Below are 25,729 nucleotides of genomic sequence, written 5' to 3'. Positions count from 1 at the left end.
GTTCAGTCTTATCGTCATTCAGGCAGAGGCCATGGGTGGCCATCCATGCCTGAATGAGATGAATCCTGTTCACAAGAGCCGCGTCACTGAGGTAATTGCCCGAAAGAGGTATGAGGATCTGGGTGTCTGCATAGTTCATGTAGGTGACACCCAGATTATCCAATTTGTCAAACAGCTTAGTCAAAATGTTGTACATGGTAGGTGAGACACACAAACCTTGTGGAACGCCACACGTTATAGGGATCGGGTCTGCTGAGTCTGGGGGGGGGGGGAGGAAGACTTGCATTGTTCTATTGTTCAGGAACAATTGGACCCATGCTATTGCGTCCTTAGACAAGTAAACCGCTAAGGCAAGGTGTTTACATTAAACTTCATGATCCTTCAAGTCAAAGGCGGCTGACTGGTCAAGGAGCAGCAGCATGGTGGTTTTCCCTTTATCCTTAAGCTCCTCGATTTGAGTCTTTAGGTCATTTAGTGCAGTTTCACTGCCATGTCCTGGCCTGAAGCCTGATTGACGGACGCCTAAGAGGCGATTGGTTTCAAGGTACTGTTGTATCTGGAGATACGCTACTTTGTCAAGTATCTTCAAAAGGAAAGGCATCATTGTAATAGGCCTGCAGTTGGTTGGAATGGATGGGTCTAATGTTTGCTTTTTAAGTAAGGGTAGGACCCATGATTCTTTCAGGTTAATGGGGACTGTGCTGGTTGAGAATGACGCGTTGATAAGTTTGGAGCTAAATGGTGCCAGTCTCTGGCTGCGTCTGATTAATTGTGCTGGGCAATTATCGCTCTGGCATCTTGATGGTTTCAGCAAGGACATTTTCTCCACCTCAAGGGTGGAAACTTTAGAGAATTTGAATTGATCTGGTCCGTTAGTCGATTCCTCGAGGATTGGCGTTTGTGTGTCCTGTTTAGGTAATAAAGATTTCTTGTTGGCCATCCTATCTTGGAAAAGTACTATTTTGTTATCTACAGCGTTCTGTATGTTGGTACAAAGATTTTGTACCTAAAAATATTGTCGGCTAGTGTGATTAGGGCCTCCATTTCTCGTAGGATAGCGAATAGCTCCTTTGTGTTTAATCTGGCTTTGGAGATCCTGCCATTGCATAGGTCTTTCTTTGTATGTATCATTTCTTTTTCATAGTTCGAGAATTTAGTCAAAATGGTTTTATTTTCTTCTGAAGGGGTGCGGCGCCATATGACTTCGTTTTTCTTTTTTCCAGCCCAAGGGCTTTAAGTGTGGGGTGAACCAGGCATTCAAGTGTGCCCGTTGTTTGCTTTTATGTAGTTTGGTAGGTGCGATGGAGTCTAAAGCTTTAGCCATAGTATTATTGTAAGCGTCGACTAGGATGTTAGGGTCAGAAGCAGACGAGAGTAAGTTAAAGGATGGGAGGATGTGTGGAAGTAATCTGTCAGCCGTGATATTTCTTTTGTTCCTTGTAAACTGAGGAGGAGCCATGAACAAATTTGTTTGTGGCTTTTTATGTATTGCCATCGTAAAGGTAATCAGATGGGTCTGTCCATGGTAGTGGCATTAATAGATAATTCACAGTTCCTGTCAGCCACCCAGTCAAAGGTCCTGCCTTTAACATGAGTCGGTTGAGTCACTTTTTGAGTGAGTCACTTTTTGAATGAGTCCCTGTTTTGAGAGCATGTTGGAGATGGCCTTGGCATCTATGTCTGTAGGGTCGTTAAAGCCAGGTTTGAAGTCCCCCAGTAGGAGTACCTGTGAGGTTTCTTTGGTATTGGAGAATACTTGCGATGTTGTCCTCAAAAAGGAGCCAATAGGTCCCGGCGGTCTATACACTAGATAGATTGTTAAAGAGCTGGAATTGGATATTGGTACTTTAGCTGTGAGAATTTCACAGGATGTGATCGATGGGGAGGGTACTAATCTAATTGCTAAGTGTGATTTGGGGATAAGGGCGATACCGCCTCCTCTTGCATCAAGTCTGTCCACTAAGGATTTGGATGTTTTCTGGGACTGCTAGTGCCACGGTGTCAACGGGGTCACCGGTGGTGCCACTGGTGGTGCCATTGGCAGCCTCCTCTGAATCTCCGACACCAGTGTGTGAAAGGTCGAGAGGATATCCTGCAATATGTCTCTAGGAGGCACCTGTGAGACAGGGTCGCTAGGCCCAGCACCCATGTCGTCATCCCTGTCGACGCCGCCTCTGGCGAGTGTCTCCCAGATGTTCCCATAGTCGCCACCGTGAATGGTGTGGATGGACAGTCTCACCTCGTCAGACAAAGAAATGTCCCCGCCCCCCATCCCCTAAGGTCTGGTATCCTCTCCTCCGGAGTCTTTTCTCACTGGTTGGTGTAATCGAAATTGTAAAAGGTTTAAACATTTCTTGTGATAGGAAAATGTTTCTTGGACATGTGTTTTAATCAATCAGTAACGATATGGAATGAAAGAGTGGTTGATTGGTGAAGAGACGGAAAAGTGTCATACATTGTGATATGTTGATGTGATTAATGAGTACACAATAACTAAAGTGTTATCTTGAAAATATTAAAATATTTTTTGATATAAAGACTGTTACTGATTACACATTCAACTGTTCTAGCCCTTTTACCAGGGTCTTCTGGATGCCCACAAAGGTTTGGCTGGATTCACATTTCTGAAGACAATGCACTATGTTGTTTTGGGGTTGCCGGGCATTGGAATTCTGCAGGTTTGGAAAATCACAGCAAGTTGGGGGTTGCGCCAAAATGAAGCTCGTCGTAAGGCTAGTTGGTGCCACCAGCCCGAGGGAGGAAGTCATCCCATACGGTTCTTGCCAGCCAAAATGAAAATGGGGTCAGCACAGCTGCAGGGCTTCGCCAGGCACTCTACGTTCCAGGGGGGGTGCTGCTGGTGTCTTGGTCGGACGTTGTCCTCCAGTGGTCGACTGCCTCTAGTCTTAAAAACATTGCCTTTTAAGCAAGCTCCCATTCATTCATATCCCTAGGCTGTCAATTACCCAGCAGGGTGGCTGTCCTCCTGGACAGTCAATAGGTTTCACTCAGACACACCTAGAGACAAAGGACAGGGAATTTTCAAGGCCATCCCTCACTTACTGCCTTTCCAGACACACTGGAGCCTGCGGGGGTTTCAGGGATGAAGCACGCCAAAAGGCATAATGCACAAAGGACAAACTTGATTCAAACAAGTAAAAGCCCAGAAGGAACAAACTGACAAGAAATTGAGAAAAAAGAAGATGGCGGGCCATTTTGGGAAAATTGGCACCCTTAGGTACTGCACTGCAGCTGAGGAATCAGCCTGCAGATACATGGCACAAGGTAGTAAAAAAGAAATTACTGCCTCCAGCCATTCAGGTTTAGTGCAACAGAATGTTACATAAGAAGTGGGATGAACTCCCCCAGCACTCCACAAAGGGTGGTGTGTGCTGTACCCACATAAGAAAAGTTAAGACCGGAGTCCTCTTACTATTCTTGGGAATAGTAGATCACCCAAGACAATGTAGTTAAAGATTAAGAGAAGCCCAAGGGACTTCTCAGTGGCATTGCACAAAAGGTGCAGTGTGTCAATGCAAAAAGCAGATGTCTATGGCATTTACCAGACTCCATTAAACAGTAAGAAACACAAAAATACAAGTCAGAAAAAAAATGTGAGTGAGAAATAAGTCCCACTGAGGAGTTAAAATTAAAAAGCTCAGAGTCCACCAAAAGAGCTGGGGGTCTCCAAGGTTACAGGGAATTTGCACAGAACACGTTACTTACCAACTGGTGACGTTCTTTCGACTGGATGTTCCTCCAACGTATTCCTCATTTTAGATGTATTCCCATCCAGCTTCAGCTGCTTCAGAAAAAAAATGTCCCCTCGGCAGAGGGCGCCGATGTCGTCGAGTCAAAGTCCCTCGGAGGCCTCCGTCGAGGGTGACGGCATCGGGTATACAAGTAGCATGCACAGCGCCCGTTGGCCTCAGTTCCGTTTTTCCCCCTCTTGCTTTGTTGAATGGATAGTGTAGGTAGCCAGGTGTCAGCCTTGCGAAAGTTGAAGTGGGAATAACACGGAAAATCTACAGTGGGGTAGGATGGGAGGGCGATGAGGAATACATTGGAGGAACATCCAGTCGAAAGAAAGTTACCAGTTGGTAAGTAACTTGTTCTTCGAATGGATGGTGTCCTCCAACTTATTCCTCATCTTAGATAGACTCCCAAAGCAGTGTAGAAAGCTCTCTGGAGGAGGGAGTAGATTTTTTTTTTTATATTATATAGCCGAATATAGCTTTACCAAAAGCAAGCTCTTTATACTGGGAAGCATCCAGGCTATAGCATTTAGAAAAAGTGTGCAGCGATGACCAAGTTGCTGCTTCACAAATAGATTTTATGGGACCACCTCTTTGAAGGGCTGTTGAAGAGGCTATGCCTCTGGTGGAATGGGCTCTTGAGCCTTCTGGTGGGTCTTTGACCGCCAATCTGTAGCATTCTGAAATGCAAAGCACAATCCTACGTGATATGGTTTGTTTCGACACCGATTGCCCCAATTTCCTTCCAGTGTAGCCAATGAAAAGTTGATTATCCGCTCTAAGCTTGGAAAGCCTAGACATGTAAAAGCTTAGAGCTCTTTTTGGATCCAGTCTATGTAATCTTTCCTCCTCCTTACTGGGGTGAGGTGGAGGGTAGAATGTGGGCAGAATAATTCTGATTTAAATGGAAATCGGACACAACTTTAGGCAAAAACAAGGGTTTAACCCTCAATACCACTCTGTCCCCGTGGAACACAGTATAGGGTGGCCCAGAATACAGTGCCTGAAATTCACTCACTCTTCTTGCAGATGTTAAAGCAACCAGGAAAGCTGTTTTCAATGTTAACCTTAATGGACAAGCATGCAATGGTTCAAAAGGGGCACATTACAAACTTTAAAACCAGGTTAAGGTCCCACACTGGGACTTGGAAAGGGTAAGCAGGGAACACATTAATGAGTCCCTTTAAGAATTGTGTTGTCAAAGGAATTTTAAAGTAGGAACATTCTTCTGAAGAGCGCTTGAAAATGTAAAGAGCTGCAAGATGACCTTTAATAGTCCCAACATTTAGGCCTCCAAGTGCCAGGGACAAGCGAAAGGACAAGACTTCCGGGATAGAATATAGAAAAAGGAACATTCTTTTCTCTGCACCAGTTGCAAAACGTTTTCCAACAGCAATGGTAGAGATTTTGTTGCTGGCCTTCTTGCCGAAAGCAACACTTCCATGACGTCATCTGGAAGGTCCCATTCCTTGTATCTCATCCTTTCAGATACCAAGCATGAAGGTTGAGAGTCTTGACCTCTGGATGGAGAACCTGGCCCTCCAGAGAGAGGACCTTCTCTCTCAAATGAGGAAGCCGTAACGGAGGACAGAGGTCCGTGTACCACGTTCTCCTGGCCCAATCCGGTGCAATTAGGATCATGCGGTTTCCGAACCGTCTCAATCTCCTGATAACCTGAGGAATGACGGGAATCGTTGGGAACGCGTATAGTAGTGATAAGTTCCACTCCACCACAAATTCATCCCCTAGGGCTCCTCTCGGGGGAAATTCCCTTGAGCAATAACTTTTCGCACTTCCGGTTGATTACGGTCGCAAACATGTCTACTTGAGGGGTTCCCCAAAGGGCGAAGATCTCTTGAAGGACTTCCTGAGCCAGTTCCCACTCGTGGGACCCTCTGCTCTGCCTGCTCAGAGCGTCCGCCATCATTCTCCTCCCTGGCTAGATGAACTGCGGTTAAGGATATTCCTTCTTGAATTGCCCAATACCAGAGCCGCATTGCCTCTCTGCACAGAGGTAGTGACCCTACACCATCTCTTTTGTTTAGATAATGCATGGCCACTGTGTTGTCCGTCATTATCAGGAACTTTTTTCCTCTGACAGATGGCAGAAAAACCTTCAGCGCTAGTCTGGTTGCTCTCAACTCTAAAAAGGTTGATGTGTAGTTTGGACTACGATGGAGACCAACGACCGCTGATTGTTGGCATGAGCTCCCCACCCCATGAGTGAAGTGTCCGTCACTACTGTAATATCCGCCCATGGTTGCCAAAAATGTTTTCCTTTTCGGGGGCGCTGTTGAGCAGCCTAGAAAATGGCTGCCTATCCTCGGAGCTTTGTGCCCTACAGCATCCTATCTGTTACCATCGGCGGCGTAACATCGAATCCTTGGCTGGAAGGTACAGAGGTGTGTAGCACTGCTCCTGAGCTACACCCATGTCCAATCCCGAAGAAATTTGGACACCGGGGGCCCCGTTTGCGGCCCTTCCTTTGGCCAGGGAGGACACGCCGGCCTACCTCGTATGACGCAGTGCCCGAGATCCCGGGCCATGGTGCTTCGCCTGGCTTGCGGCGTCCCCGACGGCGTGCCCGCCCCCTCCTCTTCCGCTCACCGGACAACTGCGGACTGACGGAGGACTGCCGGCATGATCTACCTGGAGGCGCGGCGGGAGGACTCTCACCCGCGAACGCTGCATTGCTACGATCCACGGCCCCCAGCTTGGCGCCTGCACAGTGGCGGCCGATACAGGGTCGGTCCCTACTCATAGGGAATCAACATACCTACCTACCTTGCCCCACAGGCCTACTCTGCGTCCTGCGCTCCTACTGCTGGTCGGTTGGGCCTTCCCTGTTCTGTGCAAACGTCTGCTACTCCCCGGACGGCTGACATACACTACTCCCGAGCGCCCGTCTGGACCCCTCGCTTGGCCGCGAACAAGAGGACCCAGCTTAAGGTGCGCGGAGCTGTCCACACAGCGGCCTCCACCCGCGCCATCTGACTCTCCCTGTAATGAACCCATTTACACTTGTACTCATTATCACCTACTTTGGGATGCCCAGCAAATGCCGTGGGACATACAAGGCAGGGATTATGGACAAATTTGCCAAACCAACGCCCAGGGCGTAACAGCGTACCACCTCCTCCAATGCCGCCGACAATGATACCCCACTAGAACCCCCATCAACCGGACCTAACCACAATGATGGAGTCTATGGCCAAAAACGTTGCCTCCTTCCAGGAGGAGCTGGACGATATAAATGCTAATGTGGCCTCGCTCAGGTCGAAACTAGATCAACATAGCACCAGGATCACCGAGACAGAAACCAGAATCGGGACAACCGAAGACAGCGTGCACACACTCCAAGACACAGTGGCAGGGCTGGTCCGCGACATGAATAGTGTCAAGGCCAAGTGCGACGATCTTGAATCAAGGTCCCGAAGGAATAATATTCGTATTGTGGGGGTTCCGGAGTCCGCACTGAAGGGCCGTATGGAGCTGGCGGTTGAATCCCTCCTCAAGGATCTACTAGGTGACCCTCCACTCCCACCTTTCTTCACCGTGGAGCGAGCGCACCGCTCTCGCTCCCTGCCCGAAGCCGGGTGATTCCCCAAGGCCGAAAATAGCGAAAATCCTCAGCTATCGGGATAGAGACCACATATTGAGACTGGCACGGGAGAGAGGCGAACTACGAATGGACTCACAAATCATAAGAATCTTCCCGGACTTTTCCGTGGGGGTTGAGGCGGAGCGCAGACAGTTTAATGGGGTAAAGAAAATGCTCCGCGACAGAAATATCGAATATGCAATGCTATTCCCGGCACGCCTGAAATTCTCCTTCCGTAATAAACTGTACTTCACGGTCCCAGACGAAGCAGTCAAATTCATTGAAGCACAAATCCCTCGGGAGGCGCCTCCTGATGAGATGAACAATGACTGAGGTCCCTAGACTCCCATCGCACTGGCGATGACTGCACTTCTCCTTTGAAGACACTATTCTACAACAATTTTTCACTGTAACATATGCTTTTAAATGTTATCGCTGCCTGTTAGGCGCGTATGCGCCACACCATTGCTTAATTGGGTACATGGCAGTGGCGCCCCCACTGCAATTGCAATCTCAATGTTCTGGTTATGTTCTTGGTTAAGCCCCTGTTGGGCGAACGGACTGAAGCAGCTGGTCTGGTCGTGGCGCCCTGGCATTCATGCTATGGGTCTTGCACACTGCGCGTCGCCGAGTTGGGGATGGCACACAGATGAGCGCTCTTGGGGTGGGTATTATCACACTGCTAGTGCACAGCGGGCGGTGAGGGTGGGGGAGGTGGTAAAGTTGTGGGGTGTTACGTTAAAACTGCCAGGAGGGAGAGGACCGGTCTGCTTCCATGGCATGCCGCAGCATATACGATGGGAATCAGAAACAGATCTTTGACTGTAATCAGAGATGGCCCCTATGTCTGGGATGTTCCTTAAAGTATCACCATGGCTATTAAAATGTTAACGTGGAATGTACGGGGTTTAACTAACTTTACGAAGTGCCGTAGGATTACTGCATATGCACAGAGACATGGAATTAAGGTACTTCTACTGCAGGAGACTCATGCACAGAAACTCCTTTCATCTAACCTGGCGCAGACCTGGGGCCCTAATAGATTCTACACTCAATACCCCACTCCGTGCAGGGGAGTCTGGACTCTTACCCACAAATCGGTCAAATTTACGCTTCACACAGCCCATATCGACAGACGGCAGGTATGTGATCCTCCACTACACTTTGGTAGTACATACTTGATAGCCAATTCATAAAATCCCAACACCGATTCCCCCGAATTCATAGATGCAATAGCTGATATCCTGACAAGATATGTAGATGTTCCTATTATATATGGGGGGGGGGGATATGAATCTTATACTCGACAATGTCCTGGACAGAACAACTACCTCACGCAGGGTCACATCCCGTGCCGCCAGACAACTTATAACACACGAATACCCTAAACCTACACGATGTATGGAGAATGTTCCACCCCCAGGAAAGAAACTACACCTTCCATTCAACGGTTCACAATAGCTCCTCAAAAATCGATATGTTTCTATTGTCGGGATGCCTGGTGGGCAAGGGGACGAGTGTCGAAATTCTAGCACGTACACTTTGAGATCACTCTCCTGTACTGCTACAGAACCAGCTGGGCGGGATCCTCCCTGCACGACCTCCTTGGCGCTTTAAAGCTAATGCGCTAACATGGTCTTTAAGGCAGATATCCTGTCTGATATACATGCCTTTTTTGAAAACAAGACACAAGACACCACCAAGGGGACCCGCTGGGAGGCATTTAAGGTATATATCGGGGGGGGATGTGCATCTCAAGGGAGGCTGGGGTCCTCATATCTATCAGGCAAGCCCTAAATAATTCTGAAGCAAAGCTTCAAACATTGGAACAGGAGCATGCTTCTGCACCAGCCCTGGCGACCCTCGCAAAAATTAGAACGGAACTGGAAGTATTTGAAGCTCACGCCCTGAGCGAGGTGCAATATTATGCTCGTCCTGTAGCTGCCCGTATGTATGGTGAGGGGGGACAGACCCGGGAGGACCCTGGCTAAACTAGTCCGGTCGGAGAGGGGGAAGAACTAGGATAGATAGCATTCTCGATGAACAAGGCTCACGACACTGGGCCGACCAATCCATCATTGACACCTTTGCTCGCTTCTATGCCACTCTATACGGCCCCCAGCCGGAGCACAGTGCTCAAGACCTGGACGATCTATTAGAAAACATCCCCATGACCCTCATCTCCCAAAGCACCAAGGAACTAGCTGCCCCATTCACCCTGGATGAGATAGTCCAGGTAATCTCCGACCTTCCCAAGAACAAGGCCCCCTGTCCAGACGGGCTCACATCTGAGTTTTACCAGGAGCATGTTGCTATTCTGGCTCCCGTACTCTACAGGGTCTGGGCTGAATCACTACAGTTATCCACCCTCCCTCCTCCCTCCTTGAGAGAAACCCTGATCACCGTCCTCCCCAAACCAGACAAGCCCCCTGATGAATGCGGTTCCTACAGGCCCTTAAAGCTTATAAACACTGACATGAAGATATTTGCCAAAATAGCAAATAGGTTCCTTCCATTCATGCCCCACCTAGTCCATGCAGACCAAAACGGATTCGTCCCCGGCCGCTCCACGGCGCTTAATATCCGCCGTCTATTCAACGTGATGGCCAGAATAGACCCGGAAGCGGACGCAGTAGCAGTCACACTGGACGCCCAGAAGGCGTTTGACATGGTCTCCTGGCAGTACCTGTGCGCCGTGTTGGAGAAAATTAATGTTGGACCTAATATGATCGCCTACATAAAACTCCTGTATACAGGACCCACGGCCAGGGCGTTGGCCAATTCCAGCGTCTCCTCTCCCTTCGCGTTACATAGAGGAACCCGCCAGGGATGCCAGTTCTCCCCTATCCTTTTTGCGCTTTCTATCGAGCCTATGGCGGACCATGTTTGAAATGAGCACACCCGTAAGGGCATTCGTCTACAGGATGCACCAGAAATCATAGCACTATATGCTGATGATGTGCTCCTGTATGTCAGAAACCCTTCCACGTATCTAGACCCAATCATCAGAGACATAACTAAAATTGGCACGTACTCAGGCTTTACCATTAACTACTCTAAGTCTGAGATATTTCCTCTCACCAAGGCGACCCATCAGCCATCATGCATGCAAATTCCCCCTGCGCTGGTCCCCAGGTGGTATCAGATACCTTGGCGTGCAAGTATCACGTACCAAAACCTCTACTGGCAGAGAATTATGAGACCACGGCACAACTCACGTTGTCCAAAATGCTCAGATGGCACAATCTTCCGCTGTCTCTCGCAGGCAGGCTATCCCTCATAAAAATGATTGTGGTTCCCAAACTCCTCTATATTTTCGCTGACATCCCGGTATGGCCCGGTAAGCACTATTTCAAGAGGCTCCACTCGGCGGGTGCCCAATTTCTATGGCACTCTGGGGCCGTAAGTAAAAAATGGCAACAGATGACTCTACCCTATGAAAAAGGTGGTTTTGCAGCCCCTGACCCTACACTGTACTGGATTGCGGCTCAGGCCCGACATGCCACACACTGGTACGAACACAGCAACCCGCCGCCACATGTCAAATTGGAGAAACTGGCTGGCGAAGGGAATATCATGACCCTAGTGTTACACCATACATATTAGACGGATGCCCAGGCGGATCCTGCCGCGGCCACGATTAGAGCGTGGAATACCATGCTCGAATCAAAACAGGACCATCGCCCGTACTACAAGTGGCTCCCCACATGGCAAGTTCCTGGGCTCTCTCCCACACACGATCAGCAGTTAATCCGTCATTGGGGAAACCTGGGCTACCGTGCACTCACCGACCTATATCCGGGTGGTAAATTTATTACGGCCCTAACGTGGCGGCCTGAACACTCCAACTCACCGTTGGAGCTATTACAATACTTTCGGCTAAGAGCTGCAGTCCGTAGAATGTGGCCCTCCTACCCAAAGGAGCCGCCGGACTCCCCAGAGCTCCAGTACATCTCAAACTCCACAGGAAGCAGGGGAATTATATCCTCCCTTTACAAAATGCAGCTAGGGAAACTAGAGGCCGTATCCCTCAGGCCACGGGAAGCCTGGGCTGAGGAGCTAGGGAGGGAAATTACTAATGAAACGTGGAAGAAAATGTGCACACATACGCGCAAGGTCTCTCTAAGTGCTAGATTTTGCTGCATACAGTATAAACTCCTCAACAGACTGTACTACACACCGTTCAAAATTGCGAAATTTTCTCACTCCCTGACCCACACATGCCCGAAATGTACGTCTGAAGAAGCGGACCATATACATATGTTTTGGTCATGCACTGCGCTGGGCACGTTCTGGCGGGAGGTGACGAAGGCGCTCTCGGAGATAGTTGGATCCCCGGTTGACCTGACCCATTGGCCTTGTTTGGGGTCTGGGCTGGGGAAAAAAAAATGTCAAAATTCTTGAATGTGAGCACAATTGTTGCCAAAAGATGTATATTAGAATGCTTGAAGCGCCGATCTCCCGACTCTAAAGATGTGGTTGAAGGCTCTCACTTGGGTAGAAACATGTGAAGAAGAATATATTGGCTCATTACCCACCCTATCCCGCCCCAAGAATCTGTGGACTGAATTCTGCAGCTATCTGAATAGCAAGGACGAGGTGGACTGGCGCTCCACCACCCTGCCGGAGCTGCCCGACTCCCCACAGGAACTTAACTCTTCGTGATATCCCCATGCCATGATCCTTCCCCCCCACATTCTGTGCTACTTGTAATTAATCTCGCTGTAATGCCTGTATGCCAGTAGGGATTGCTGTCTCTCTGCATAGATGTGCTGTACCTGTCCTAACCTGCCAATAAATAAAAGTTTTAAAAAAAAATGTTTTCCTTTTAGGATGTTCTATGTCCAAGTCCACCACAGAAGATCCTGCCGAACCTTGTTCGGAATCTCAAGATCTGTCATTTGACCTGAGAACTGGGACTATTGAGTCTTTAGAGCCCAATGAAGGGAGCTCATCCTCAGGCGTTCCTCTGGCACTAGGAAGATGCAGGATGATAGGAGGCCGAGCAATCTTAAGTCGTCGTAGGCCTCGAGATTTTGGGCATTTTGGAATTTGGAAACCATCTGAAGAATGTCTTGAGCCCTCGACTTGGGACACAAGCTCTTTTCCAAGGATGTGTCTAATACAGCCCCTATGTACTGGAGCTGTTGGGAAGGTGTCATTTGCGACTTCTTGAAATTGAGGGAGAAGCCCAGTCTGTGGAGAAAGTGGCAGGTGACTTTCAAATGATTCAAGGCTTGTTCGGCAGAATGCGCCCTGATCAACTAATCGTCTAGGTAGTGGTAGATGTGAATCCCTCTCCTGATGTGTGCCGCCACCACTACCATTAATTTGGTGAAAACCCTTGGGGCGGAGGTCAACCAGAATGGCAGGACTCAAAACTGATAGTGTGAGTTGGCAACTACGACCCTCAGGTATTTTCTGTGCTTGAGATGAATTGGCACATGAAATTAGGCATCCTGGAGGTCCAATGACACCAACCAATCCAGAAGTTGAAGGGCCTGAAGGATCTGAGAAAGAGGGACCATCTTGAACTTGTCCTTCCCGATTGTTCAAGCCTCTTAAATCCAAGATGGTCTCAGTGCTCTGTCCTTTTTGGGGATCAAAAAAAATATGGGGAGTACCATCCCTTGTTCCTCTCCACTACAGGTACGGGTTAAGACTTCCTGCTGTAGAACCGGGCCTGGAAACTTCAAAGAGCGTCTCCCTGGGGGATTGCTTTGAGGTTGCGTTAGAAAAGGAAAGCAGTAACCTTGGGCCATTATTTCTAGAGCCCAAACATCTCAAATAATGGCTCGCCATTCTTGCAGATGCTGTGACAGCCTTCCTCCCACAGGTGTCTTGTGATGCAAGTCCTCAAAGTGGTTTTGTGGCAGTTGCTGCGGCTGCTGGTGGTAAAGAAGCTGGAGCTGGCTTTGCACGTTTTCCTAGTCCACCACGAGTGGCCTTTTTCTGGGCTCTTTGGCCATTCCTCTCACCTTTCCATATGAGTAGTAACGATAGGATCGTCCCTTCCAAGATTGTCCTCATGCACGAAAAAGCTCATGTTGCCTAATAGCAGTTCCTAAAGACTTGGCAGCCGCTTTTGAGGTTTGCAACCTATCATGGCTCTCGTCAGCCTTGTTGACAAAAAGGTGAGACCCTGTCAAAGGGCATGTTCAGAAGACTGTTTTGCATGTCTGGTGCGAAACCCGACTTCCGTAAACACGCAAATCTGCGCATTACTGTGCTAGTGCCCATGGACACGCTCACACTATCTGCAGTGTCCAATCCAAACTTAAGGGATTCCTGATGGCCTCCTTTCCATCTTTAACAATGGCTAGGAATCCTTCCCTTTCATCCCCATCTGGTATGTGCTCCGCCGCCATTGCAAAGCACTCCCACAGAGTACGAAAATTTTGCCAAAGCACATGTGGAGTTGGACGATTTTAACGCCATACTCCCACCCGAAAATACCTTGCGTGCCCAGCCATCCACACGCTTGTCATCCCTATCCGGAGGGATAGAAGGGTATGCCACCTTACTTGAAGCTGTGGCTGCCTGGATCACCAAACTCTCGGGAGTAGGGTGCTTAGACAAATAGCCGGAGTTGCTACAGGAAGGGAGGTATTTTGAAGTGAGAGACTTATTCACCGGAGGAATAGAGTCCGGCGTCACCCAATTTTTGGTCACCCTATTTTGTAAGGCTACATGGAAGGGTAAGATCGGATCTTCGGTGGGACCATGATCCAATATATCGGTCAGATAATCCTGGATGAACTGAGTTGGTGGTCTAGCTCATCCCAAGTATTCGACCACCTTTGTCATTAGTTGTCTGTATGAAGGACTGGCATGTTCCCCTGGTTCTGGCCTGCCAAAATCTGTTTCAGGTGAAGTATCAATTCCACTAGCATTATGCAAGGTTTCCACCAGCGCCCTCATCCCGTTTTCCTCAGAATTCAGGCATTCTGGGACATTTGGGGTGCCATATTCCAGTCCAAAAGAAACATTCTCATCAGACCTCTCCTGTTCTTCAAAAATTGAAGTTAAGGATTTGAACAATTCTTTCCTTGGAAGAGGTTTGAAAACCTTTCCTGGGTGAGGTGTATCAGTGGAACCTGAAGGCATTAGAGCCTTTGCAGCCTTCTTTTTTGCTGTTATTTTGACAGCTTCTGGCCGAGTTGGAGCCTTTGGAATATTTGGCGCCAAGGGCTTCGGGGTCAACATCTACAAAGGCGTCGATGGCACAGACGAAATAGTGGTCGTCGACCGAGCTAGCTTCGAGGGCGTCGAAGCGCTCTTCGAAGACTTACCCTTCGAGGTGTGTCTGGTTCCGGACGGCATCGGTGACCTCGAACGGTCGACTCGAGCTCTTTTTGGCTCGCCGTCCTGGAGCGTTCCTGATGCTTTCTCCAATCACCCGGGCGCGCGCGAGTGTTGGAATGGTAACGCTCCTGACCGGCTTCTGAAGAAGGCGCGGACCGAGGCTTAGCCTTTTCAAACACCTCCATCATTTTTATTCTGAATGCTTCCCATTCTTCAGAGGAAGAATGGTTTTGTGGGGCATTTCATTCTTTTTGGGGATTCTTCCGAGGACAAGGTGGAAGGGGACCGATGGTGTCTTTTCTTGGACTTTTGTCCAAGACCAAGAGCGGTGTGAACCACTCTGGGACCTAGACCGATGCTTTTGCGTCAAGGAGATTTCTCCTCACGGGACCTCGACTCAACGCTAGAGGCTTTGCTGGGTTTTCAACCTACCTGCAGTTTTCACTTCCTCTCTCGCAAGGCCTTCCCCGTAATTGCCTGACACTTCGTACAGGTCTCCATGTCGTGGCCTTCACTGAGGCACCACAGACATTCTCGGTGCGGGTCCGTGATGGACATTTACGAACCGCGGATTTACACTTTTTGAACCCTGAACACGGGGTCTTAGTCGGGGGTCGGGGCGGGCCGAGTCTCCAAAGCAACACATACTGCGGAAAAGCAGAACTGAGGCCAACGGGAGGCGCGCGTGCTACTTGTATACCGGATGACGTCACCCTCGACGAAGGCCTCCGCGGGTCTTCGACTCAGCATCGACGCACGGCGCCCTCTAGCGAGGGAAAAAATAATAATTCCAAAGCAGCTGAAGCTGGATGGAATACATCTAAGATGAGGCATACGTTGGAGGACACAATCCATTCGAAATGAAAATTCTCCCCCTCACCTACTCCCTACAACCTATGCAGGTTAATAGAATTACCCTAGGGCAAAACTGGAATTCCCGAAAGGCACCCAGATACTGGGTACCTTAAGGGTGACCCAATACCATTAACCTTAAGTGTGGTTTAAAAGAATAAGTAAAACAATAAAAAAGTGCAATGGGAGGGGGGACTTTGAGACGTCACCCTGATTACCTAAAGGAAGTCAAATTCAAAAAAATAAATGGGGAAAAAGGAGGGGCCTAAAAAGTAAATCACCAAATTTAGGAACTCCATCTCATGGTCATCCTAGATAACCGCAAATGTTGCTCAAAAGTTTAGAGCACTAGGTATTTGGCCCTCACGCAATGAATTCTCTTACATCAGCTAAAATTAGCAGGTTTATATGAATATTGAGGCCCTCTTTGCATGGGATTTGCTTCTGTACAGTGCTGGGTCCGTGTACACCAAAATAGTTGATCGGGGCATGTACTGCTTGATAACTATTGTTTGCAGCAGAATTAGACGGTCTCATCATGTATACCCAAATAAGGTTTAAAAGTGATATGGTCATGCCTTTTGGCACTTTTATATATGGATTGCTAGCAGATTCACATTGTTCTGCTGGTGCCCCTCGACAGCCTGTGTAATTGGGGCTTGAAGAGTGTTCACATAACTAATGCCATACCAGACAGCACACCAATCAGAAGCAATTTATGGGCTTCCACTGCAGGTTGTATAAGATAAATGGCTTGTCCCTCGGCTGCAGATGTAACCTGTAAGTACTATTTAATCAACCAGCAGAGGCTAACATAATAGTATTCATGTGATGACTGGCTCTTCATCTTGCACCTTAGAGGCGGGACCAGTGCTTTAAATGTGAGAAATCGAGGGGGGCTGTAACAAGGGTGTGTGGCTGTTAAGGAGAATTCTCAAAAATGTGCCAATTCCCTTCACCTTAGACCCCCAGCAACTTTGCTGGATTTTGAGAACTTGATTTGTTTTACCTGGAGAGTGTTAACCTTTTTCCCCACTCTCGTATTTTGCTATGTTTTAACCTCTGCGTTTTCTTTGGTTATCGAGTCTAACCACCGCCACAGGCATCTTTCAATTGGGTCACACAGCACCCTCAGTGCAGACACACAGGGAAGCCTTTCAGGCTTTCCCAAGGTTAAACTACCTTCTCTGCGATAAACTGTTTCCCAGAGTAAGTAAAGTGAAATTGACTTTACTAGTCTTTTAAATTCCTAGACCCAGCACACCCCATCTTACAATAGAGTGCTGGAGGGGTTACTTAGTATCCCCTGTGTCTAGATACTCATCTAGCAGTCAAATGCTACCCTTTCCTCTCAGAATGGGTGGTGGCAGTGGTTTACAACAACCTACCATGATGTTTCATGACTGAACTGTCCGCAGCTCCAGTAACGTTAAATTGCAGGAGCCATGTTTTTCAAGATGGCGTCTGAGCCCCTTAGTTAAAACAGGTCCTGGCCTTTTTTCGCCATTTCTTTGTGGAAAGGTCCTTCTAGAGTTTCTCTGCGGACCAAACCAGGTTTGGTCCCTTTGTTAATTTCGCCTTTGGCAGGGTTTCTGAGTGAAACCCACCTCTGGCTCCAGAGTGTCTGGGGTAGGCAGGTAGTGAGGGAGGTGCCTGAAACTCCATGCTTAGTCTCCTAGGAGACCCAAATGCACTCTGTGGTGATTGGCTGGCTGACTTTCCGGCAAGGACAGCCACCCTGCTGGGTGAGTGGCAGCTAGGCTGGAATGAACGGGAGAGAACTAAATAAATAGCAGTCTTTTGGCTTGGAAGGCAAAGTCGACCACTGGACAAAGGACCCGAAGAAGAGCTTGAAGAGGATGCCTGCTGCAACGCTTGGACCGTTGGTTTGCCCGGTGAAGTCCTGCCGCAGAGCCGAAATGCCAAGTTTGTATCAACGGAGAAGCCCCTGCAAGGACAAAGGTGGGACCAAACAATTCCAAAGTAAGCCACCTGTACACCCATCTCTGAGCTGGTTCAATTTCCTCAGAGTTGCTGCAGGAAACTGTAGAGCCAGGGAGAGGGACACCAGATTGTGTGTTACTTTTAAGCTGGCCTAAAGCTTTTGGAAGATCCTCCGGACTGCCATGAAGCAGGACTGACCAAGCCAGAGCCCCCTCCGCAGAGAGCGGGACCCCAGAAGCAAGGAAAGTCCATCTTGATAGCCAGGAATCACGTTGTTGCTATTTGCGGTAGGACCGAGTAGCTGAAACGCGAAACAAACACTTAAAGTGAAGTTTGCCGGTTGCCAGTTTTGACAGTCCCAGTGCATCGAGTCCCCCGACGTCCTCCCTCTTGTCCCCCACGACTGAAGCACAGGAACAGTGAGATCTGCAGAGCTGCACAGGAACAGAAGTAATCAGCCCTACATTTGATTCTTCTTTTCATCAAAGACTCCTAAGAACTTGTGCAAAGACTTTTCCATTTAATTACCAGAAGTGCTTTATCCTTTGCAAGACTCTGGCCCATTGACTTTGGCTTTGCATATTGAATGACTTCTAGTGAACTCTAAAAGTAATTGTACTGCCTATGAATATTTGTGGTCTCGTGTGTTCTAATAACCTTTTGTCTTTTACCAACTTTTTAAGAGTGTCCTGAAAGCCAACAGCAAGATATTAATGTCCCCAGCACCCTTATTACTGAAGTCGCCTGTGGGTGTAGGTTGCGTCTGTGGGCCATCCCAAAAGGGTCTTGTCCGATTCAGAAACAAGAGTGTACAGTATTGAAGTGTATGTAGGTTACCATTCTATTGCTCCCTTCTGAAGGTGGATTTAGAACTGACTGTTTCTTGCATAAACAATTATTAATTTATCAATCAGTGTAAGAGTTTACTTGAATACCTGTAACTGAATCTTTGTGTACCTCCACTATAGCTCACATTTCCCCTCTTGAGATAAGCCTGGCTGCTAAACACGCTACCAAAACTGTAGTACAAGCTTATACTAAAGGTTGGTTTGCCTATACCTGTAGTCATAGTTGTGTGTAGTGTTCCCAAAGGGTACTGCATACAAACCTTGCCTAACACATGGCTATTCTCTGGAAACAATCATAATATTGAAGAACCCCCACAATCTCCCTCTTACAAATACCAACGATACAAACTTACATCATTGACTGCCACCTGTGAACTCTTAGCAATTTCCTCAAAAGTCAGTTGTCGATGGTTTGCAGGTCGTGTAAATGTCATCTGCAAGGAAGCAATAGATTGTGTAGTGTTATATGTGGATGCAAACTACCAAAGGACTGCTTGGGCAGAACATGTGCTCCCCTAAAATGAAGCTTACTGCAGGAACAGCATACATAGATTTCACATACAAAACATTACCTACATACCCCTAATATATACATCAAATACCAAAGCAAGTACTACCAGGGTACCAAACACATGTGACTAAAAACAAAGCATACAAATAATGTAAGAGCAGTGCACACGCATCTTCCTAAAACAAAGGATAATGCAAAAGCAAGCTCCCTAGAGACGAGCAGTGAAAACCACAGCAAACACTACGAGATAGCACCCACACATGTGTTCTACAACATGGAATCCCACAGGGACAGTCAAATGCTAACAGCTCATGAACACAACGCCCACTTTGCAACGAGGGCCTAGCTACGCGTCTCCTTAAACCATTACTCCAGCAGCATGTTGAATCTAAATGTTTTTATTGGAATGTTCCCAGAAGCACAGCCCGTTCTACTGCAAGCCCTAGACCATTTGCTGCTCTGCCCTCCCTCCCTCCAAAGCACAAGTATAGTCTATCCAACAATAAGAGCATTCCACTCACTCTTGGCTTCAGCATATCCACATTCAATTCAACTTCTGACTTGTTCATAAAGGCTTTACAGCTAAATACATTTTAAGACCTGCCCCTCTTTACCCTACCTCCTGAGAGTAGCTCACCTCCATCAAACAAAGGAGCTGGATCTTCTTCAGCAGTAGAGATTCGTTTGCAGCTAGATCTGGCTGGAGGAAACATAAGAAATCAAAATTATAGCCAGTGAACATATTTTATAAATGACCATACATGCTAACATTATGCATTCAGACTACGCTAGTCCAGTCCCGATTTTGACTTTGCATTACAGGACTTCTAGTTCTGTATTTATAATGGGGAAATTCAGGACTACAAGCCTAGAATGCAGAGTTAAAACCAAGGCTGGACTAGCATCTCCCAAATGGAATGAATAATGTCGGCATGGATGAAATGCTGTCAAATAATGATTTGAACCAGGTTAAGATGGATTTCTAAAAATCAGCCCTGGTGGACAGATTTTAAAGGAGGCTACCATAGTTATCAATCTGGGGTAAGACCCAGATACAGCACAGAGACAGCAAACAGGTGGTTGACAACGCCCACAACATCTTTGACTGCACCCCTGCCTCCTGGTTCTACTTGACCTCTCGGCCGCCTTTGACACAGTAGACCACCAGGCATTCATGGATACCCTACATCAGCTCACTCATGGGGGAGATTGGGAATCAGCGATCTTGTCCTATGCTGGTTCACATACTACCTTGCCAACTGCAGTTTGTTCAGATTGACTCCTCTAGAAAGCCAATGCTACCTGTCTCCTGCGAAGTCCCGCAGGGTTCCATCCTCCCCAGTGATTTCAATCTATACATGAACTGTTGGGAGCCCTGCCAGCAACACATCCATCAATACCCCCGACGAAACTACACCTCAAGACCGACTCCATGAAGGTCATCCACAGGCTTGTAAACCTGCCTCTCGTTGACCCAATCTTGGAAGTCCAGTAAATACTTTCAGCTCAGCCCCTCCAAGACGGAATCCCTACATCTCACTAACACTGAACACCCAGACATACAGACCTGGCCATCAACCATGAACCTGGAGTGTTTCACACCCAAGATCTCCTTCTGGGCCAAATCCCTTGGGTTCCACATCGACAAACACCTCTCCTTCACGACACATAGCTAAGGAAACTCTGGCAGCTTGGTATCAGCGCCCCCTGCTGCAGAACATCAAGCCCTTCCTCCCTCTGGACAACTAAAGATCCACCATTCAAGCACTGGTCCTATCCCACCTGGATGGGGCAAGGGGCTCCTCGAAGGCCTTCTGTGGCCCTCCATTGCGCCACTGAGAAATGCCAGACCCGCGGCCGCATGCCTCAAGGGTCTACGCAGAAAAGACCACGTACCCCCAGCCCTCAACATTCACTGGCTATCGCTGCATGCACAAATCAGCTTAAAGTCTTACTGCATCATCTATAAAGCAGTCACCCAGCTACCTTGCAGAGAAACTCTGCATCTCCGGCAGACAGCGCACCACCAGAAGCCATGACATGTGCAGACTTGAAAATCTGCTGCTGCAAAAAGGAAAGGACCAGAACTAGCCTTCTCTGCCTATGCCCCAAGACTATGGAACCTACTCCCAGTCACCATCAGACTCTCCCCCACGCTCCTATAATTCAGAAAAGAACACGATGGAATCACCTAGGCCATCACGCCGCCGCCCCCCCCATGCTATCTAATCGCTAGACACCATCTGCCCCTCCTCCCCGCCAGCCTGCACAGTTGTAACCACCCACCTTCCCTCCCTCCCTCCCTCCCTCCCTCCCTCCCTCCGTATCCTAGCCCCTGCTGTAGATCTGGTATGTTGTGATCACTGTAAAGCGCTCAAATACCATAACAAAAAGATATGAACAGAGACTCAATTTAACCAAAACAGAATCATGGTAGGGCAAAAAGCAGTCAAGGCCTAGTCTCAGGAGAGTGCGAGCATGGTCAAGGGACCTTAATGAGTCCACACAGGATGAGACCAAAAGTTCAGCTTAGACAGTCAGTTATGGAAATCTTATTCTAGGCCCAACACACTGAAAATGAAATTAGCAGATCAGACTATCACACAACACCGGTCATAGGCCAAAGTTTCGACTCAAAAGGGTCGAATGACAAAAGGGTCGAGTCAATTCGACCGAAAAAAGGGTTGAATTTATTTTGGGGGGATAACCCCCCCAACCGCTGTTTTTGGTGCAAAAACACTTTTCTACCTATACTAAAGCACAAAAAAAAAATATCTACATTTAAAAAAAAAAATGGATCCTTTTGTTTTCTGTCAAATTGACTCAACCCTTTTGTCATTCGACCCTTTTGAGTCGAAACTGACTGGACACCCACAACATCAATACAAATATATATAGTCATCACTAGGTTTAATATACAGCATCAAATGGCAAACCATGTAATGCAATTATAGTCCAAATAATATCCCCTATAGCAGGAATTGGGGGTTACAGATGAACAAATATTACTGCTGCATTAATGCAATTTCGAAGTACATAAATTCACCTTTTCCAAAAAAAAACTTAATGTGCAAAATGTGTAGACTAAAGGCAACCAAGTGAGCTACAAACAGATAATAAATCTCAAATACATATCAACACAAACATTAATACTTTGTAAATAATATACCATTTCTAAAAATTGAACTGCTCCCGGTTAGGAAAGATTCTCTTGGCAAATTTCCCTAATTTCTTAGGGACCCCCAATCTTTTTGCTTTGTTTAACCTTTTCTGACATTTTGAGGGAATTAAAGCCTTCAGCTTCACTTCCCCTGCCTTTTGCTCATAAGAGGAACTCAGTACAAGGACCCTTGGTGGCAGCAATGACATTTTTACAATTTGTAATTTCTTGTTTGCACCGGTGTGTTTACCACGCATGACTATTAAACGTGGCTAGTGCTCTAAAAAGGAACCACCTCAAGATTTTTGTTTGTTCTTTGCCCATATTGTTTGTGCTTCTTCCAAATCCCTTATCGAGTGAGGAGTGGGACAGTCTTGTTGCACTCATTCGCAGTGCCAGAGCGACTGGGTGTAGTGCAGGAGTGAAGCCAATAGGTGTCCCCGATTGGCCAACTACTGGGTGTTTGAATGGTGCAGATACTTACCATTGGTCGGGTTGGACTGCCTACCAGGCTGGATTTTGAATAAGAGGAATAGTGCAGCCATTTCTTCAGATCAGCAGTGCAGACAGGAATCTCTTGTAGAAGAACATCCACCTGAAGTTCCAAAGACTCACAACGAGGTCCAGCATCCCATCCTGTGTCTGGCCCAGTTGAGCCCTGTTTGACTACCTGATTGGTGAAGGCCATGTGCGATGAGAACTCCTGGACTGGTGGGACCAACCAGTCTGAATGTGTTAAAGGATCCAGCTACCCGCGCCTTCGGAAGTGTCTGTGGCCCAGCCAGTGAACTATTCAGCACTCCAGTGGGCTACCTAGCAGCCTGAACTTTAGTGGTCGCCAGCTTCTGTTACAGGTCCCTTTACTGCCGAATTCCAGCTTAAAATGAATCTAATCGCAACTGGAAGGATGCCTACCATTGTCTGTGTGCAGTGGCCATCGCTGAAACTCCTTTCCCCGTCCTGTGAAGTATCCCGAAAAGGGCTGCATCAGTGAATTTTGCATGTCTCCATCACCAAGGGTTGCACACTGCTCCTGGACTCGACCGGAAAAATCCTTGCGCCCACAGCTACTGGGCACCTCTCGCTGGAAACGAGGGTGGGACATTCAACCAACGACCCCGAATCGACTTATCCAGGGCCCTGGGAAAATTGGAGTTGGGAGCAAGTAAATGCAAAGCATTTGGCACCCGCGGTCCTCCATAGGGTAACATTGAGAACAAGTTTCTTGCATGCCACCGATTATTGGTCGAACCAGAGTAATAAAACCTGAAAGAACACATTTTACTTGCCTAGTAACTTTCCCTTCTTTTGAACAATCACCAACGATACATTCCAGGGAAAAGCATCATCAATTATGGGCACAACACCGCACTCTTTAGGGATTGGACTACTAAAGCTAGGGAATATCACTTGTGACTTTGTTCCATCTTTACTGCATCACTTTACTTACCTCCTTTGTTGATTCAAGTCACTGAATGCATTTTAAGAAACTATTGTGACTGGATATAGCATACATTACGTACCGTAATCATTTCGGATGTTTGTATCAGCTTAGATTCTCATGCTTTACATAGGCCGTCATCTAGTGGTAGGTGCAGAGTATTGCATGACTTGTTTTTGAAGTTTGTCACTGGGTGTTTGTAATACTCTCTAGTGGCACATGTACTGTACCCATGGTCTTTCATGCACTGAGGTCCCTCAGATTGTTTTATTTCCAACACAAGGGAGCATAAAGTGTATGTATGAGAACAGAGTACAGGGGAGAAAAAGAAAGTTGTATGATGTCTATGTAATTTCAACAGGACGAGAGGAGGAAGGGTGGAAACAGGTGAATCCAAGCAGAGGCAAGCATCAGAAATACGATTACAGTAAGTAATGTATGCCTTCTGAGGCTTGTGGCCGTTCTTAAAATCACATGCTTTGCATAAACTAGCAAGCAGTACATGGAGAAAGTGGTGGGTTGTTTGAAGGTACAGTGGCTAAAATATGTCTCAACACTGCTTGTCCCAACTGTGACTACTGCTCTGAATGCGTATTTAAACCGTAGTGTTCAGTGAATATGTGAATTGAGCTCCAAGTAGCTGCTTTGCAAATGGCATCTAAAGGTACATTTGCAAGAAATGCTAGAGTAGCCCCTGTGTCGAGTTGAATGTGCTCTAGGCATGAAAGGTAATGTTTTCTTGGCTAAATAATAACATAATTTAATGCATCTTACACTCCACTTCGAAATAGCCGATTTAGAGACAGGGTCATCTGTTCTTCCAGTAACTATAGACAAAGAACTGGTGTATTTTCCTTATTGGTTTTGTCTTGTCAGAAGGGCCATCATGTATTATCTAAACATCTAGTGTAAGAAGGGCTTTTTTCAGTTGCATTAGTAGGATTTTGAAAGAAAGCTGTGAGACCAATGGATTGGTTTACATGGAACTTTGAACACATCCGCGATTATCACCTGCATTTATCTCACAGAACCACTTTGTCCTTGCGAATAACTACAAATGGTGCTCCTGAACTGAGAGGGCTTGCAGTTCACTAATTCTTATAGAAGAACAGCCACGAGAAACAGTCTTTTAAGTGAGATGCTTAAAACTGGCCTTGTGAATTGGCTCAAAAGCGTGACCCATGAGTTTGGCAAGTACAATGCTCATGTCCCAGCCGGGAGTTGGATTTGTAATCTTGATCTTTTAACCTTCCATAAAAGGCTTTGGAAACTTCCACCAAGACACTACTTTGAAAAGTGGTGTATGCAGAAAGTGCTGCCAGATGAACTCTATGGGAGTTAGACTAAACCCAGAGTCTAACAAGTAAGGTAGGTAAAGCACTATGTGGGATGGATGGTGAACAGTCAATAGATGTGATGCTGCATGCCTTGCACTAAATGACAAAGCATCTTGGGTTTGCATGCTTCTTTGAGGATGTCAATGCATCTCTGTGGCAAGTTTAAATGTCCAAACTATGACTTCAGGAGCCAAGCAGCTAAAGTTTCGTTTTTGGGGATATGGATGAAGTTTCAATACCTGATGAGACAGCATGTAAGGGGAAGGAAGTTTGACTGGTGTGCAAAGGGACCTCCTGAGCAGGTGTGAAAACCATGGTTGACGTGCCCACATTGCCGTTATTAGAACAAGTTCTACTTGTTCCTGGGGCAATTTTATTACAACAGTTTTTCTAAAGTCCACTCAGGGGCTTTATAAAACTACCGTAGGCAATACAGAAACTCCAACTCTTCGTATAAGGCTGTACCACCTGAGAATGGTAGCAATGTCAAGAGCAGCCAGGCTTATTTTAGGAGGGAGAGGGGCCTGTTGATGGGTACAAAACTTGTAGCATACATATAGTCCAAGAAACACGGATACACTTGTGAATTTGTTAGAAAGTTAAGTACTATTATTCATAAACAATTATAGAAACCAACACCATACTTATGGTATGCAAACCAAACTATAAACCTTATTTAGAAAAGCAGTATGCAGTTCAAGGGGAGTAAAACCTAGTGTTACACATTTAGAATGGTAGGATGCTATTCATGGGGAGTAAAACCACCTTAGACTTTTAGAATGACTATGTAATTCAAGGTAGGCAGACCCAAATGGTAATAAGTGTTTTTCTGTTTCAGGAAAACTCTAGTTATACCAACACTGTTGCAAGTATACACCTTGCAACATATGCGACTTACTCTTTCAGAATGGATACAGTTACACTTGGATTACTTTTCAGACCACATTTCAAAGGTACGTAAATGTATATACTTTT

At 47.1% G+C, this 25,729-nt stretch overlaps 1 protein-coding gene across 3 annotated transcripts in view; it reads right to left on the bottom strand.

Annotated features, from left to right (window-relative positions):
• PSMD13 (proteasome 26S subunit, non-ATPase 13) overlaps positions 1-25,729 on the bottom strand; it is a 377,179-nt gene that overhangs the window by 195,377 nt on the left and 156,073 nt on the right. For 2 of the 3 annotated variants that reach the window (XM_069623910.1, XM_069623909.1), the window contains exons 10-11: positions 19,454-19,516; positions 18,659-18,739 (exon numbers count right to left, since the gene is read on the bottom strand). In XM_069623910.1, the coding sequence (XP_069480011.1) occupies positions 18,659-18,739; positions 19,454-19,516 (144 nt within the window). The remainder of the gene's footprint in view (positions 1-18,658; positions 18,740-19,453; positions 19,517-25,729) is intronic. The other variant, XM_069623911.1, reaches the window with a different exon arrangement.

This window comes from Ambystoma mexicanum, chromosome 11, assembly GCF_040938575.1.
Source record: "Ambystoma mexicanum isolate Mex_15411 chromosome 11, UKY_AmexF1_1, whole genome shotgun sequence".
Classification (NCBI taxonomy): domain Eukaryota; kingdom Metazoa; phylum Chordata; class Amphibia; order Caudata; family Ambystomatidae; genus Ambystoma; species Ambystoma mexicanum.
Note: the sequence above shows the minus strand (reverse complement) of the source record. Positions and strands in the feature narration are given on the sequence as shown.